At 36.1% G+C, this 18,949-nt stretch overlaps 1 protein-coding gene across 1 annotated transcript in view; it reads left to right on the top strand.

Annotated features, from left to right (window-relative positions):
• The window catches only part of KIF16B (kinesin family member 16B), a gene marked incomplete at its 3' end in the record, with an annotated part of 46,630 nt that overhangs the window by 13,800 nt on the left and 13,881 nt on the right, over positions 1-18,949 (top strand). Inside the window, exons 5-12 of the mRNA XM_010283222.1 lie at positions 3,004-3,086; positions 3,285-3,373; positions 10,121-10,153; positions 10,506-10,559; positions 12,151-13,506; positions 16,981-17,139; positions 17,955-18,060; positions 18,579-18,629. Coding sequence (XP_010281524.1) covers positions 3,004-3,086; positions 3,285-3,373; positions 10,121-10,153; positions 10,506-10,559; positions 12,151-13,506; positions 16,981-17,139; positions 17,955-18,060; positions 18,579-18,629 — 1,931 coding nt within the window. The remainder of the gene's footprint in view (positions 1-3,003; positions 3,087-3,284; positions 3,374-10,120; positions 10,154-10,505; positions 10,560-12,150; positions 13,507-16,980; positions 17,140-17,954; positions 18,061-18,578; positions 18,630-18,949) is intronic.

The raw sequence follows: 18,949 nt of genomic DNA, 5'->3' as shown, positions 1-18,949 counted from the left end.
AGGCTGCTGTGACTTGAAGTGGAGACGAGGCTGGTGAGAACCAAGGGGAACAAGGGTAGCGGAGCCAACTTTTAAAAAAAATACTGATAACTGTTGCTCAAAGTGTATAAATATTTTCTGTCTGTTAACTGAGGCGTGCTAGCTTCGTGGGCCTACCACCTAGCACCCAGCTCTGCGCAGATTTGGAATAAAAGCAAGTATCTCGGCTCTGCGTGTGTTTTTCGGCGCTCTGCACACCGGGTGGAAGAACCCATATTTGGGACCACAAAGGGTCTAGAGCTCTTATGAGGAGCGGCTGAGGGAACTGGGGTTGTTCAGCCTGGAGAAGAGGAGGCTGAGGGGAGACCTTATCGCTCTCTGTGACTACTTGAAAGGAGGTTGTAGCGAGGTGGGCATTAGCCTCTTTTCCCAAGAAGCAAGTGATAGGATTAGAGGAAACGGCCTCAAGTTGTGCCAAAAATTTCTTCACCCAAAGGTTTGTCAAGCACTGGCACAGGCTGCCCAGGGAAGTGGTTGATTTACCATCCCTGGAGGTATTTAAAAGATGTGTAGATGTGGCATCGAGGGACATGGTTTAGTGGTGGATATGGCAGTGTTAGGTTTACAGTTGGACTTGGTGACATTAGAAGTTTTTTCCAACCTAAATGATTCTGTTATTTGATGATTCTAAATTTGGCCTCAGCTTAAACGAAGTGTTCCAGCCAGCTCTTCTGTAGTTAATGTAATCTCCCACTGCTTGTTCTTTTTCAAGTTTGTTAATAAAAAAATAACTTTTCAAAATAAAAAAGTGACTGGTAGAAGTTGGTAAAATGTTAATTATTGATACATTTGTTTGCATAGTTCAAAAAGATTGCTCTGTGTAGATTAGAGATACTTCTGACATTCAACAGGCATTCTTTTATTCGTATATATATGAATTTTTTTTTCCCCCCTGTGTCCTCTGGTCATTTATGTGTTGGAGTCAACCAGTTAAATTGTGAGATCAGAGCTTCACAAAGATAAAAGACTTTTTTGCTTTGTCTTTGTTGTTATTGTTCTTAGTGCTATCAGTGTATTTGACAGACCTTTTTTCTTTGCCATTTAACATTCAAGGAGAATAAGAATTGTTGCTTACAGTAAATAAATGGAAAGCAAACCCCATAGCAAATCCAGTTATGTTTCCATGACGACATTTACGCTGCACTTTGCATACTTGAATTCTGATGGAGAGCTGCATTGTACAATGGCGGATGATCGAACCTGGTGCTTAGGAAACAGTTGACTGCATGGTTCTGTCCATCTTTTTTTTCCTGAGGAGGCTTTGGTGTTGGTGATTATCTGAGTTCTCTCAAGTGGGAATTAAGATTGCAGAGTGTTTCGTTAACAGAATAATACAGAAATGATCATAGGCTTCAGAGAAGTACTAAGAGAAACGTAGGAGTTGTTCATATGATCCGTCATCTGGGTTTGACTGTCATGTGCTTGCTGTTAAGCCTCTCCTGTTTTCTTTTAAATTCATGAAGTTAGGGACATGTATCTATAACTGTATTCATTCCGAAATTTTAATTATTTTAGGTTGCTTCCACCTAGTAAAGTGGTCAAAAATATTTACAATAATTATATAATTAGTTATTTTTATCTTCCTCTGAAAGTAACTGAAGGAATTTCATAAAGTCCTCACTGTCACAAAATCTTTCTCCGGGCAGTCAGCAGGAGTAACAGATAAATGTTTGGGACAACCGTGAGCATATGAAGCAGTGGTAGACTAAAAACAGTTTTACCCCGTTCACTACAGCAGTCATGACTGTCAGGGATCCCTTTTAATATGCTTACATAGAAAGTATGCCCAGCGTACTTCTTGAAGGAAAGGTCATCATATAAATTAGAGGTGGTATCAAAATGACTTTGCAATACAAACCTATGTACAGATTTATGAAAGGTAATTCTTTTTAACATTAGACTGAGATGAACTGTTCATATGGTCCAAAATTGAGGTGTTGTGTAGACAGCAAGAAGTGATTTCATGACTCTAGTGCTTTTTGCATTTATTTGCCAAGACTGGATGACCTTATTTGGGTTGATATTCCTAATTAGGCTATTTTTAAGAGGAGCATTCCTTATTAAGGATAGCGTTTCATACTCAGACGGCAAGAATTTGTAGTGAACAGTCCAAGTGCAGTTTTTTCATACTCTAAGTGCAATGGAGTCCTTTTTAAAAATGCTTCATACCGGCTGACAGATAAATGCTTGATTCTGTGGTGGTTAACCTGCAAGACTTCCATGTTATTACAGCAGCGAGACATCATTGACAATATACTACTTAGTAGGAAGGTGTTAATCTTGGTGCCATTGTCTTTAAAAAAGGATAAGAATTGCCCAGAATCTCATTATTTGTGACCTGTACCTTAACTGATTAAATACAATAATAGGCGTGCATTGCTCATTATGAATTATTCAAAGTTCTTCCCTCAGAAAATAGCTATTTGGTATAGAAGTCTAATAATCCCATTTTCAATGACGGTAAACTTCAGTGTTGTTCCACATAGAGAAGAAAAAGGTAAGTGAGTACAAATGATGGAGATTTGGAGCTTTCAGTGTAGGTGACTGCTGTCAGTAGTGGATGGACAAGTTTATTCTTAGTCGCATGTATGGATGTTCCCATTGTATCCAGTACCTACTGGTGGCTTCCAAAGGAGCATTGTTGAAGAGTGCATAGATCAAACTGGGGCAGCTGCTTCCACTGCTTCCTCTACCTATATTTATTCTTTAACTGAACTACGTGAACGTGATTGCCATTTGTGTGTGTGAACACGTGTGGTGTTTTTTTTTAAAGTAGTAACAGGAAGGAATAAACTATTAATGTAGCTGTGGCTATGCATCATTATACACTTGAATTGTCCCAATGCATTTTCCTTTTGTTCTTGCTTAACGGAGTCTTTGCTTAAATATTGCCTGTCTGAAAAATTACTTGGCATTTTCAGGTAGAGTATGTTGTCAGTGAATCGTGTATGTTTTTCTCATCAGGTGCTGTTATATTACTTGGAAGAACCAATATGTTTCGCTTTAACCACCCCAAAGAAGCTGCTAAGCTAAGGGAAAAAAGAAAGGTGGGATTAAATCAGTGACTGGGGAAATTTAAACCTTTCACAATTTTGTTGTTAATATAGACATACCTCGATTGTTGTAGAATACTTTTTTAATTTGCTTTACATCCATTAGTTAATATTTCATCAAGTGAAACAAAATAAGAGTTTGTAAGCACCTAAGTGTTTGTCTAATACATTTATTTTCTGGTCTGTTGTTAGAGTGGACTGCTCTCTTCCTTCAGCTTGTCTATGACAGATCTTTCAAAATCTTGTGAGAACCTGTCAGCAGTTATGCTGTATAATCCAGGGTGAGTATATTCTAAAATGTGGTTATTAAAGTTGCAACCGTTCTTCATTTTAGTGGTTTGAGTGTTCCAAATGTCAGTAATAAAAAATATTTTGTTCTCAGGTTAATAGTATATGCTTGTTAAATAATGGGCTTCTGAATGAAGCCAGAACTTTTTAGAAATGTTATTTGAACTAGTTCATGCTAGGAAACAGGATGAAGGGGCACTGAAGAAATTTCTAACCTGTTTAAAACTTGCTTTTACCTGAGATTTTTCTACTTAAATGCAAGAAGAGTAACTGCACCAGCAAACAGCCACACTCATACATCTAACACCAAGGAAGCTGTAAGCACCTGGAATCTGGGAGACAACATATGCATTATAACCAAGGCAGTTCAGCACATTAATAACATAGCAAATTTTACATTTATGCTTTCTTCAGAATTACAAGTTAACTATTTTTCCTGAGAAAAATGAGTTGTAAACTGAAAATTAAAGCTTTTTGAGTTCATGTAATACCAATACAAGCTTAAAAAGGCTGGCAAATTAATGTCTTATGTTCTCATCTATATACCTCTTAGTAGGTGGCCAAGTTAGGATGTGGAAAACAGTTTTTATTATACAGTTACAATGACATAGACTGCTTATTGTTGAGAAGCTGTTTTTAATGTTTTTACCAGTGTTCTTAAAATGACTTACAGAGAATTGATGGTGTTTTGTTCTAATTTTTTTTCAATAGCTAGTGCCTGTGTTTTGAATTGAGTGTGAGATGAGGCACTTTAACCACCTATGTGCTTTCGAAAAATTGGCCGTAAATTGAATTGCAGGCTTGGATAGAGCAGCTTTATTCCCTGAGTTTTTCTGTGAGGTTGCTCTTTATCCATTAGAACTTGGGAAGATTGGACAGGTAATAATAACTTAAAGATAAACCATGTCTTAAATACAGTGAATATGTGTAATAACACTGCTTAAATGTGACTGTTACTCTTTTGCTACTGAGCTACCTACAGAGATGTCAAGATAGTGAGATAGTTGCTCATAAATTACGTCTTTTTTCAGAGATGAAAGAGAAGGTCAAAAAAGTATATGTATGTTTTTCTATTTCTTTAGCTTTTCAGATACTTTGATCTAAAAACATCTAGTCAGAGTTGCTAGTATTTTATTTTTTGTGGGCTGGGTGAGGTTCCTGGCTGTTCTTTCTTACCTCTGGTTATTGATCAGCTACCGTGGGCTTTTCCCCGACTAATAATGTTACGCTGTTACGATATTGTTATGTTATTCATAATGCTGCACAGTACTGACCTTGACTTTGCAGTCAGCATAGAATAGACAGATTGTTTCAGCATTGCCTCACTTTTAGTGTTTCAGGTTTGCAGAAAATATAATGGTATGGGCAAGGCCCAGTTGAAGAGGCCTTGGAGGGGAAAAAAAAAAAAAAGGAAAAGAGGTCTCAGGTCAGGTGTTACTTGATTGTCTCTATGATGGAATAGATTACAGCAAATTCTTCTTCTTCCCCTAATATTTTTTGTGACATATAGCTTCTTTTTTAACTTACCAGTTCTTCAAACATCTTACCTTGCTTTCCTGGATATCAAACAGTATGAATAATACAATTAAGTTATCAATATATGCAGCATTTTTTAAAAACATTATCATTTTTCCCATCTAAAAGTTCTTGTAACTTTTATTTTGCTTTCTTGGATGTGATTAGGAGAGTGCTGTTGAAATTGAGGATAGATTAGGTGAAATACTGTTCATATTCCTGAACACTTTCATGCCTGTGTTTTTTATTAGACTAGAAACTATGAGCAGAGGGTTAATTATTGGTGTTCTCCTACTACTATGCATTCAGTTAATCTTTGTGAACTATCTTGCAGGATATTTTGTCTTGCTTAATTTGTAAACACAAAAACGGATTATGCTTAAGGCTCACATTACAGGAGGAATGCTGGTCTGTGTGGCTGTTGCTTGTTTGTGAGCAATAAAACCTATCTGAGGTTGTTCCATAGTCACTGTTATGTATATAAGTGAGGAACGGCATGGCTGCATATTCATAATTTAAACTCCTACCCCCATCTTAGATACTTTAACTATGTTCAAACAAATAGATGCCATACCTAATAATACACGTTGCCCACGCAGTGCAGAGGTTGGTGTTGTCCTAACTGATCAGTGATTCAAAAAAACAAAACAAAAACCAACAAACCCAAAACCAAACAATCCCCCTTGTCAAATATGACTGTTCTTACTGCTTTTATGACTGCTGCAAAGAGAAGGTAGGCTCTGAAGTTTAACTGAGCTGCGGTCTTAAAAGTCAGTGGAAGAAAGCATCTTCCATAACTGATGCGTCTTTATGGACAGCAATTTGGCAACAACAGCGTTTCAGCTTAGGCTGGGGTTCCATGACAATTTTAAATTTACTTATGTTGATGCTAACACTGTTTTCTTTCCAGCTCCTCCTTTCTGAGAGCAATGGCGTTTTTCTAAGCATGTGGCGAGCTTGTCCCAAAGAGGTTAATTCTGTAGAAAGTGTTACTTTAAAGGTGGCTGGGGTAAATGCAAGTTAAAGAGAAGAATACGTTTTGAATAAAGCAGACCCCAAGCTTTTGGGCCTTAGTAATAATTCAAAGCCAATGGCATCGTATTCGTAAAGAGTTGGACAGCCTGTAGAATGCTTGAGCTCTGTACTTCCAGCTAGGAATGCTGCTTAGCAAGTACACTGCTGCAGTGGTTATTCTTGTGAGTGGTGACTGTGTTCAGCCTGGGTAAAACATTCAATAAATCTGATCTGTGGGTATCAAAGGCAGGGTAGCTCTACCCACGGCACTGGTGGGGGCGAGCATCTTGTTTCCTGGAAAAGTGCAGATGGAAAAGAATATCCCACTCTAAATTTGGTTTGGATTTTTTTTTTTTTTTCATCAGGAACAATGTAGGATGTGGTCCTTTGGTATGACCCTTTATTACAATAGATTGTGGTATCCGTTTCTCATAACATAACGGTATACTGCCCACCAGCAGTGTAGGTCTGCATTCAGTAGCTGGCCCTCTGGGGCTTTTTGTGCAACTTCTGTAGCTGACTGGCATTCTGCCTGTTGTTAACTCAGCATGTTCAACACCACCTGTTCTTGCAGTTTGACTATTGATAACCTAAAGACTGGTAGGTAAATTTGTGATTTCTGTAGGTTGCAATAAACAGCTTGTAAGATTTAGCATCTTTATTAATCAATGGCAGAAGAGCCTGTGGGGTATTACCTGCAGTTGTGAAAGCAGAAAAATGACAGATCTTGCCAACTATATCAGTATCTTTCCCGTGTGAAAATCAGGTTATCTTTAATTGCGTTTTCAGATGGGTGGTCTTTGTGAGTGGCTTTTGGTGTGTGTGTGTGTGTGTGTGTGTGTTGCATTTTGGCTGCTGATTTCCCATATGTGGAGACAGTTGCATAAAATTTAGGCTTAACATGCAAAATTCTTTGACTTGCTTGTTCCCAGCCTTTGTCTTTAATCTGATGTCATGCAACACTGCTTCAGATAATAAGCTTTGGATAAAATAGAATTTTGCACATAGATTTATGTTGAAGATTTCATTTGTGGACCTTCTGTAAGCTACATTATACTGTAATTCTAAAACCACTCATGAAAAACCTTGGTCTTGTCATGGATTTAGCATGAGGGGGTTTGTTTTCTTTTTTAAAAAATTAATCTCATAAATTGGGCTACTGAATAGCATTGTAACATCTTTGTAGTCCTGCCAGTACTCAGTCTTTCCTAACAGATGTAGTAACAGATCGTACTTTTGTGCTGTGTAAATTAAGCTATTGTAGTACTGGTGCTAGTAGAACTGACTTCCTTTCTCTGCAGCTTATCTACACTGCTCTTATCACTAGATATGCCGTGTTTTCCAGGAAAATGGTGACTGTTTAATTCAACACTGATCAGATTAAGTTCCTTTGTGGTAGAGCTACAAAAGAAGAAAGAGTGGATTCTAGTCTTTAATATCTGTATATTTTTTCTTTCTTTTTAATTTAAAGCTAATAATTTTTTTTTATGTACAGTGGTGCTTACATTAATAAAGAGAGTAAAGGTTATGTGAAAAATGCTTTTATTATGGATAGACTAAACCTAAAAACATCAATCTTGTACCTGTACTTTGTAAAACTGGCAGTGATTTGTTATAGCTGGTGATGGCTGAGATGTTTTTTTTTTTTTTACTAGCTTCTTAAAGAAACAAGGTTTTGGCAATCCATGACAGCCTGTCCTGCCTCCCCAGATTCTCTTCAGCCCTGAAATAACTTTGAAGTCGTAACCGGTTTGAAGCAAATACTGCTGAGGTGTAATGGTCCCAGAAGTGGTGAAGTCCTAAATATATTGAGAAAATAGGCAGCTAGTGAAAGAAGACAGGCATAATTATTATACCTGCAGAAGTAAAGGCTCCAGCATGAGCGCCTTTGATAGAGGATAGAGGCGCTGTGAATAACCCTGTGGTAGGAGAGCCTTTGAGTGGAGCTCAGACCTTCTTAGGTGCCACCGAATCTACGTAGCAGCAAAACACCAGGTTGTGTTAGACTGTCTGTTCATATAGGAGTATTCTTTACTTGTCTAAATTACATAAACGTACATTTTTAACAGTTATAGGTAGTGTTTGGAAGCTGTTGATTGGGGAATTGATGATGATCCATATTTGAGTTCATTCACTGAAGAACGAACCAATTCTGCATAGCTCATTTTTCTTTCCTGAACAACCTTTTGAGCACCACAGGCTTTATTTCAGTGTAAGGTAAAACTGATTGTCCTGACCCCACTGTTGAAGGCATTAGAGACACATACTCAAAGAGCAAATCATGCGAGTTTTCACACTGACCTGTTTTTATATTAGACTGATAGCTATGATGGCTTATTTTCCTTGTATTGAATCTCAATAAAAAGCTAGTTACCATTTTGATGCATATTTAAAATGTTTGCCAAATTATGTGTCTTTTAGGACAGTCAAAATATCAAAAGATTTTTGCTCTCTGTTTTGCGCATTATGTTAGCTGATCTGAAACATTTTACTTCGTTATGGCTTAACCAAGCATGGGAATACTTGTAGATCATCTTTGCCAGCTGTCTAAGCAAAGATGGTCTACATCTGACAGCACCCAATGGACATCTGCATTTCCATGGGCCAGAGCTGTATTCCCCAGGTTCTCTATTACTTTGGGCTGAAGTAATGATGAATATAGTGGCATCTGTCAGCCAAACCCTAGGTAAGAAGTGATAACTAACAGCTACAAATTCCGGAGGTAGACCATAGCCAAAGCAAGGGCTTTTGAGGTATAGCTTAAAGTACAGTACATGGTAATCATTAAATTAAGCTTTTGCTTTCTGAAGTCCCCTAGGATTGCTTTTTGTTCTCTTTGCATAACTTCATGCATTTTGCATTGCTGCTACAAAAATTATGATAGAATTAAAAATACTGAGGACTTGTCACCTCTCCTTGTGCTGTAATGTGGAGATAGTGTCCAGTGGTGCCTATCTCTAGACATAGTCTTAATGCAAATGTAAAGGGGCTCTTGGTGAGACACTTCCAGGAAGGCTCTGGATGTCTGGAGTTGTGCATATAAAAATCTACATTTGCTAATCTCCTAGACATCGTAAAAGGTATTTTTTAAAAACGAATTTGTGAGAAGTAGGGAAAAATGGAATTTGTTAAACTAGTCTTTCTCCAGTATTGCAGTGGTTGGAAAGATGCTTCTTGAGCGGGTAGGAATCAAAGTTCATTTAAACTACTTTATAAATGTTAGGTTATTGGAGTATTTTTTGCATGTTTCCAAGGGCAATTCCTTTTTGTCATAGGCGTTTGTATGATTTTAGAAAGAAATACTCAATGTACCTTATATTAAACAACTGTCTATGTAATTTTGTTCATGACATCTTAAACTGTAGTTCCTCACATACTTGGAAGTTAACTTGTGCAGTCTTGCATTTTTTCAGTGTTGATGAACTATCTCACTAACCTGCAAACTCATTAAGCTGTAGAAGGCCTGAAATAACTGTATATTTGTGTATTTGGTTGACTATTTCAGTTCACATATAGGTTCTTTATGATTTAAAAAAATCCTAGAAAAACTTTATTTTGGAAAACTTCCTTAAAAAACTTACTTTGATTTCCTTTGCAAAACTTAAGTTCTGTACAACTGTAATAAGAGCTGATACTAAAAATGACATAAAATACTTTCCCTTAACTACTCAGAACCTTATCAAACTGAATCCATTAAGATGTCAAAATATGTTAGATGAATGAGTTTGAATTGTGTTCTATACTTGAATGTTTCCAGGAATTTGAAGTTTTTCAACCCCACTGGTTACATCATAGTAATGTTTGTGGGATGGGTTTTTTGTAGGTGTTTTTTTGGTGTGTTTGTTTTTGTGGTTGTTTTTTGGTTTTGTGGTTTTTTTTTTTTTTTTTTTCCCCTGGGAGGAAAAAGGAGAACTAAGAGCATACTGTAGCGTAGTTTCCTATCTGTTTCCTTTCTGATAAAAGGCCAATTTAATAAACCATAAGATGATGAGCATTGATTAAGTAGCACTGGCATTTGAAAAATGTGCTTAGAAAGAACAATTATTTAAATTTTCCTTCTGAATAGTAATGTGATGAATGTTCTATGAATCTAACCTCTAATAAAACAAACTGTTGTTGACTTTAAAATATTCCGTACCGCTAATATGTTTTTTTTTCTATCAATTCCTTTCTTAATTGATCGCTCTGTTTCCCCCTGCCTCCCATGGCAGTCTTTTCCCTGTAAAAGGACCGATCTGTCTAAGGTAGAGAAATTCAATTTCTATGTATTGATTGCCATGTCTGCATGTAGTTAACTTGCAGAGGCTATGCTAATCACTTATCTGTCTTGTTTAACTTTACTTTTTAAATAGGTTTTTTTCCCCTCCAGAAATTCATTTACTTTTCTGTTTGTACTCGTGTCAGACAGCATGATATCTAATTTGTAACCCTAATGAAGGAAATATTTTCTGTTATTGTAGAAAATAGTTTTGTAAAACTTTACTTTTACCATTATTATAATCTTCCAAACAGACACTGAATTGCATTGTATCTTCCTACTTTTTGTGATATTCAGGAAATAATAAACTTTTTACTGTTGTGTTTTTTTTTAATCAGGCTAGAATTTGAGAGACAACAACGAGAGGAGCTTGAAAAATTAGAAAGTAAAAGGTAACATTATTCTCTGTGGTGCTTATATGTGTGTTTGTATGTTGTAGTTTACATATTGTAAATTGTGACTCATTTAAACGATTAATTTGGAATCACGGTGTCACTCAGCAAGCAGAGGATCCTGATATAAATAAGTTTATTTTGTCTTCTATGAAGATTTGGGTTATTTTCTTGAACTGTTCATTCTTACTGATGAGTTATAGATAGACAAGCTGAAGTGTAGCTAACTGTGATCTTTATCAAAGAAAATACGAGACACAAAGGTATGAAGATGGCAAATTATACAAATGTAATATGTTACTCTCACTCTTAATTTTCATGGCATTATTTTAAAAGATGGCAAATTACATTCTTTATTGAGTTTTTTTTTAATGGTTTAGTTGCCTTTGGATTGAATCTTGATTGGAAAAACTCATGTTAGAAATTCTGCTTTTCTTAAATAAAACTGCAGTGCTGGTATGGGCATACCAGTTGTACTTCTCAGAACATGATTTTGAAATCAGTTTGAAGTATAGAAGGATATATTGTTGTCAGCTGGCAAACTGAGCTGACTGTTCTGGCTCATCATACCTGCTAAGATTTTAGAAGTAATAGCTCTTACCTGGTTGCAGATGATGGCATTGATTAGATTCATAACCTGAAAGACACTTTCTGCCATCTCAGCTTTAGCCTGCTTGTTCCATTTTGAAAGAGCTGTTCATACAGTTGGGCTAAGTTAAGTAAACTCAGAAAACTCCTGAAACTCTGAAGCATTAGAAGATGTTATTCAGAAAATGATGCAGCAGAGTCACTGATATTTATCCACTTTGTTACGTTGATAGGATTTGAATTCAGATGATGCTGAAGTTGTTTTGCTTGTGCTTGAATTTGTTTGATTTTAACATCTCGCAAAATAACTGACTGACTTGCAGGTTGTCTCTACATGTATTCAGGCGATTGTATTATGGGGGTAATGGTGACCTTCAAGTCCGCATCTGTCCTCATGTGGAATGCACGGAACCTTAAAAAGAGAGATTGCAGAATAATTTGTCTTAAAGTAATTTCTCTCTCAAATACATCTGTTCCTAATCTTATAATCCTGTTTCTTAATAATTCAGTTTGGCTCACCTAAAGAGAAGACATTGTTTTAATTAATCTGTTGGCTTAAATTTGGTGAGGCAAATTGCTAATCAAGTCCTTTTATACAAGTTCGTGTATATGAGAGTGTATGTATATATAAAAAAATATATATTTACTCTTCACTGTGTGTATAGATGTGTTCTATCAATATTTCTATGGGATTTGACGAAACTAATACAGTCTAATTTTCTGCTAATGTAAGTGCTATATAACATGTCTTCCTATAACTTCATATAGCCACAACTTTTTATGTTGAAATAGACTATATGAATCTCTTCACCATTTGTCTCATACATTGCTTGGAAGTGACGCAGTGCAAGATCTTAACTTGTGGCAAAACAAAACTACTGAAAAAGAAACAGTTATACACACTGCGAAATCCTTGTGCAAACCTTTTTAACTTCTAAGGGATATGTTGTCTTTTGGAAAAAAAGAAAAGTTTGAAATATTGCATGTAAATGTTTTACTGTAGGAAACAAATAGAAGAGATGGAAGAAAAACAAAGATCTGACAAAGCAGAACTTGTAAGAATGCAGCAAGAAGTAGAGTCACAGCGCAAAGAGACAGAAATAGTACAACTGCAAATTCGAAAACAGGAAGAGAGTCTGAAACGGAGAAGTGTTCACATTGAGAGCAGGTTAAAGGATTTGCTGGCTGAAAAGGAAAAATTTGAAGAAGAGAGATTACGGGAACAACAGGAGATAGAGCTTCAAAAGAAAAAGCAGCAAGAAGAAATTTTTGCCCGGGTCAAAGAGGAGTTGCAGCGACTACAAGAACTTAATCATAATGAAAAAGCAGAGAAAATGCAGATTTTCCGTGAACTAGAAAAACTTAAAAAGGAAAAAGATGAACAGTATATTAAGCTGGAATCAGAAAAAAAGAGACTTGAGGAACAAGAAAGGGAGCAGGTGATGCTGGTAGCTCATCTAGAAGAACAGCTTCGAGAGAAGCAGGTCATGATAGAGCTCCTGAAGAGAGGAGATGTACAAAGAGTTGAGGAAGAGAAAAGAGATCTTGAAGATATTAGAGAAACTCTTTTGAAAGTTAAGGAAGCCCGATCTGAAGGTGATGAAAATCATGAAGAGTTAGAAAAAGCACAGCATGATTTCATAGAGTTTAAAAGGAAACAGCTGGAACAGTTGACTATTTTGGAAAAAGATCTAGTTGAACAAATGGATCACCTAGAAAAGGAAATAGCAGATGAGAAAGGAACTCTGGAACACTTAAAATTTGCACATGAAGAATACTTAAATCTCAAGAGAAATGATGAAAACTTTGTGGATGCCGTACTCAAGGCTGAAGAAGTTGACAAGATAAAGCCAGTGGAGTACAGGCTCCAATCTAAAGTACGCCAACTTGAGTACCTGAGGAATAATCATTTGCCAGCTCTGCTGGAAGAAAAACAGCGAGCTTCTGAACTCCTTGATAGGGGCTTGTTGGGGTTAGATAATACTCTCTATCAAATAGAGAAAGAAATTGAAGAAAAAGAAGAGCAGCTTGCCCAGTATAGAGCTAGCACAAATCAGCTGCAGCAGCTTCGAGAAACATTTGAATTCACAGCCAATGTAGCTCGTCAAGAAGAAAAAGTTAGGAAAAAGGAAAAAGAAATCCTTGAATCAAGGGAAAAACAGCAGAGAGAGGCACTGGAGCAAGCTGTTGCGAAGTTAGAAAGGAGGCACTCTGCTCTGCAACGTCGTTCGACGATAGACTTTGAAATTGAAGAGCAGAAGCAGAAGCTTGCCACCTTGAACAACAGCTGCAGCGAACAGGCAGGTCTACAGGCTAGTCTGGAAGCTGAGCAAAAAGCCCTTGAACAAGACCGAGAACGGTAAGTGTTGTGGTAGCTTCCATTTACCAGAATCTGTTCACTAAAGGTGAATCATTTTATACCTTACAAGTTGAGAGAGCTTGTTCTGTGTCCCAGCGTTTGAGTTTCTTGATGAGTTTCAAGTAGTTTACCCAGAAATGAGACTCTGTATTGCTTATTAAAGGATCCTTAGTCACTTATTAATTTCTGTTGTAGTTGGATACTTACCCCATCCTCAGCAATATAGTATTTGCATTAGCCATCACAATACTTAAACTGTTTTACCTATTTAAAAAGCTTAGCCAACCTTATGTTCTGCCCTTACAAAAACATGTACCATCTAATAATTTTTTTCACTTAAAATATTTATGTGTAACATCTGTTTCTTTATCAGTAAAAAGCTAGATGTTTGTTCAAGTTCTGGAGACTGGTAGTTATAGTAGACAGTGCGAAGTATGTGTCTGAACTGATGATGTATTGAACACTTCTGGTGTTCAAAGTAAACAGGTGTAATGTTTAATTTTTTGTTATTGGTTTCAGGACTAAATAAAATAGACTAGCTACATGTCTGTAAAAAATTTGGTGCTGTTTTTTAAGCTTATTTGGAAATACACAGAGGCTTTAATACAGCCCTATGTGATGACAAACTCTTTTAGGTACAGAAGCAATGTCGTTAGTTATAAACATGATACCTGGTACTGTAGCCTAGCATTTAGGCTAAGTATGAGAGGCTCAGAGAAAAGTGATTCAGGTAAGGAAGGATCTTCCTTTGTGGAGGAAGAATTCTTTTGTTTTGTTTTTGGCCTGAGCAAAAATCCACTGGGATTCATGCATTTAATCCATGAAAAATGGAAAACGGACAGAATTGCCATTTTTAAATCTGTTGTCTGATTTGGTAGTACTCAGGCTTTCAAACTTGTTGTCACTGGTGAAACAATGATGTGTTTTTTCTTGAGGTAGCATTTGTCATTTGGTTTTTAATATTGCACTAACTATCTGATTTTTCTTTCATAAACCCTTTGAACAGATGCTTGATTAGAAAAAACACCTAAAAAAAGAAACTTGCCTATAGCCAAACTGAAGAGCTCTTCTGTATTCTTTTCCTTCTAAGCCGTTATCAGAAGATAATAGTTCTTGTCTACACCCTGCGTAGAGGTCACTTTTTGAACATTTGGTTAAGCATTTTCAATACTGATTTATCATTTTGTTGTGGATATTGCCATTATTTTTCATAATTGTTCTGAACATAAGATCTCATTTTCTACACTAAGCATCTCACTTGACTAAAGTAATCTATAAACAACTGGAGGTTCCACAAAAATAGACAGCTTGCTTAGCCCTCAAGAGATTGCTGCATTGTGTGATAAGTGGGAAAAAAATGTTGTCAGCTAGAAGACTGAGGTTTGGAATAGATACCAAAGAAGTGAAAAGGTCTTCCCCCCCCCTTTTTTTTGTTTACTTTAAAGTCCTCTTGCACAAACTAAATAAAACTTTGAAGTCTTTCAGTGAATTGCCCAGGGGCCTGAATAATTCAATTCAGAATGTTTTTATGCATCTTGAGGCAGAAGAAAATCTTCAGATACCTGATAGTACGTTAAATGTTTCAGGCTACCTATCACTCTTGTGCTTGTGTTTACACTTCACAGTATACAATGTCTTGGGCGCTATGGTAAGCATACAAATTGTATATGTTACTTATTGTTTATCTAGGTACCATTATGTGATGATGTGCTCTGGTTCAGATCAGTGTTAACTCTCTGAAAATGTTTAAATGCAATATTAATTTAAAATGCTGTATGATTGGAGCATTTGATCCAGCATATGACTGGATCTATCCAGTCCACTATAACTGGATAAAATGTTTTTTCCAGTTTGAATAATATGTTAGCTGAAATGCTTTCACCTACAGGGATGACCCCCAAAACAATAATTTGAAGTTAACTTAAACTGGAATAATGCATACACATTTTGTCTTTACTGGCAGAGATTTCTGGCAATAGAATGAATCTTTGAGACAACGGGATGTATTGCTCACAAGTAGCAAGGTGCAGTTTAGTGTACTTGCTGGTGGAGGCATCACACGGCTGGATAAGTTTATAGCTTATAGAAAGTGATATCGTTTGATAGTAGGATGTTTACAAATGAAGCGATAAGCTTTGTTCCTTTAATGTAATTCTGATTTTTGTGGTTAAATTGATTTTCTATAGATGCAAACACTCTCCTATATCCATCAGCCGTCTCCCATCCACTTTCCCTCAGGATGCAAGGTTCTTTTGCTGCTAATCAGAAGAAACAGATGGCTTCTGGCAGTGCTGCAAAAAGTATTCTAAAAATCAAGTAACAATTCAGCCTGCTTTACTGCAGCCTAAGCCTCAGTGTTAGTCGTCTCTTTAATTTTGAGTTTTGACCTCCAGGGTGGAATAGAGTAGTTGTAGCCTTGTACTTCAATTTAGATATATGCAATCATAGGATAAGTGATAGAATCCCAACTTTGCATGGTTTCCCCTTCTTTTGCATGAACTTCTTTTAGTCTTTAATGTTCAAGTAGCCCATAGAAAAACAATTACCTTTAGAGACAAAAGTTGTAATGGAAATGGGGAAGGTTATTACTGTGTTACTAATCTAATCTCGGCTACATTACAAGTGAAAAGTGTTTTCTGCAGACTACTTTGTTGTAATATAGTTTAATTTGTCTAAGTGATAAATATCTCAAGAAGTGCTTCTTATTTTATATTAGACGCCTCAAGCATTTTCAGTCAAAAATACATTATCAGACTTTACATATTCAATTCTGTGCATAAATCTGACTGGTATGAAATTTACTTGTTAAAGTGAGCAGGTTTCCATTTCAAAATATGATTTGTTAGGTTTATATAAAATACTGGCCTTTTTATTTCATAAGTAAATTTTCAAATATATATACAGACAGAAGGAATAACTGGAAAATAAGATTTATGTGTAGAGTACAAAATTTAAAGATTTTCTTGCAGGTATCTTTTGCCATGTCATTGTTCTAGGTTGTCTGTCTTTTAAAAAAAATATTTTTATTAGTGCTGTATTTTGAGTCTGTCCCTGTGTGCCGGTCCCACCCTACCCCCTCACCCGTCCCCAGTTATTCGCTTACTTGACACAGAAAGTTAATAACTGAGGTCATTGAGTTCTGTAATGAGGAAAGTTTATTCAAGTGATCCTAATAGATAGGTTAGGTCTTATGAATTAATTTTTAATCTGCTGGGTTAGATACCTTTTGCATTGGAAGTTACTGAAGTTGTTTAACTTAATACTGCTGTTTTAATGTGTTTTTGAGTTGTCTCTACTTTCCTGCCTAAATATGCCTAAAGAACAATTAGGGGGTTTGTATCTTCATAAATTTTAATACTTACGATCTTACATATGTATATGCCAGTGTAAGTACTCTACTTGCCATAAGAACCATGGGAATCAATGGTGCTGTAAGACAGACAAAGAGAATTACATTCTAAGATCTCTTTGTAGCCTGGACCAGGAAATTCAGCAGCTGAAGCAAAAAATATACGAGGGTGATGGTGGTCAGAAAGGAAATCATGGAACATTAGAAGAGAGGCTCTCCCATACTACTTCCCCTGCCAGTCCAACAAAGCCACAGCCACCTGCTGCTCCGCTAGTTGATGATAGGTAGGTAACCTGTATTTCTGCAATATTTTCATGGGAACGCAAACAATAGCTTTAGAAAAGAAGTATTTTGAAAGATTGTTCTGCCAGGATTGGGTTGTAATTTAATACTGTAATTGTACTTAAAGACTCATCTGGAAATCAAATTAATTTGCTGTATTTTACTTTAACCAACAGGCTAATCTGTTACTCCTGTGCAATTTGTTATAGAATAGAGGTTTGTGAAACCGTAGGCTTAAATGTATTTAAACTATTTTTTTGTTAACAGTTACTTGTCTCTATAGTATTGCTTTATATAGACTTAAAGCAACAAATTTTTAAAAAGGCAGCTGCCTGGTATCATTTAAAACCTATTTCCGCTTTGTTCTTTTAACACTTATAGATGCAGTTATTAGTATCAACTCTTGGAACATTCCTCCTGTTTGAATACCAAACCTTTGCTAGCCCTAGTTGCCAATATCGCAAAAGTGATAAAAGCAAACCATTAAGTAACTAAAGGTGCAACTCCAGCCTTCTATTTCGTCTTCATCTCTCTTATCCTCAGTGCCGCTTCTATGTAGAGCTATATGCATAGCAGTGGCTTAACCTGTGGTCCATTAAATTGTCTAATTGTGATAACAAATTGTTAACCTTTGCCTGTTAAATGAACACTTGCTTAAAAGTCCATGTTCCTTAAGGAGGGATAAAACCGGTCTAACATTAAGCCGGCCAGTTAAGAGTTGTGCAGTATTTAGGGTTCCTAATGTTTCAAAGAGTCCTTTAGCCTGTCTTGATTTTTATCTAAGAGTATACTTTTTTAACTTTTCTATATCTTGAAGGATAAATGCCTTTATTGAACAAGAAGTGCAGAGAAGGCTCCAGAATATTCATCATAAAGCTGAGGATAATGATGTTAGCCTGTCCTGGTCTACAGAAAGTTTAAAGGTGAGCAGAGACAGCTAGGAAATCCTGACCTTCAATGCACCATATGTAACCATGATTTAGTTTTGTTGTTCAATAATTTTCATGTTTTCCTATGTTTACTTAATATTAATTTACCAATTAATCAGGGATATGAGTTTTAGATTTTTTATGTCTTTTTTTCCCAGTGGCTGTTTTATGTTCTATTTTTTTGCAGGGAAGAGTGTGTAAATGGCAATAGAAAGCTTGCACATAAAATAAAAATTCTCATTTTATTTCTGTAAAATACATTGATAAAATTCCATCCAGAAGAACGATAATTTTTTATACTCTCAAACAAATGCTCATTTAAAAACTGGTGATGTAATTCATCCAAAGACTGGGTCAGTTGACTTCTAAGGCAGGAGTTTACTAAATATCAATAAGAAAGTAGTTGGTTTTGGCTATTAAAAAGAATGTCTCTTTCTATAAATAGTTTTAAATGAACTTGTAGAAGAAAGACATTCTTTTCAATACTCACCTGTACCTTTTTTTGTTCTTAGGATAATGAGAGGCTTAATAATGGCACTGTTCAACGCAAGCTGAAGTATGAGGTAGGTCATAATTTGTCAGAATGAAATGGTTGTCTTAAATTATGGCATGCCCTGTAATTAAATTTCTTAATGTTTAGCTGCATAATTAGAATTTTGAATTCACAGCAAGATTAATGGCTAATAGAGACAGCAATGTATTTTGCCAACTGGAATGAAAGTGATTTTTTTCAGATTGGGCATAGTTTTTTCCTTATTTCAAAGGTGTAGTGTTATTGTGGATGTTTCTTCCTTCTTTTGTCAAGATTCTTAATTTGGAACAGTATCCCTTTCCTGATTTTTAAAGAATAAAAGCATTTCATGAGGACAGATTGTCTGAATTC

Source organism: Phaethon lepturus, unplaced genomic scaffold (assembly GCF_000687285.1).
Source record: "Phaethon lepturus isolate BGI_N335 unplaced genomic scaffold, ASM68728v1 scaffold8223, whole genome shotgun sequence".
Classification (NCBI taxonomy): Eukaryota; Metazoa; Chordata; class Aves; order Phaethontiformes; family Phaethontidae; genus Phaethon; species Phaethon lepturus.
Note: the sequence above shows the minus strand (reverse complement) of the source record. Positions and strands in the feature narration are given on the sequence as shown.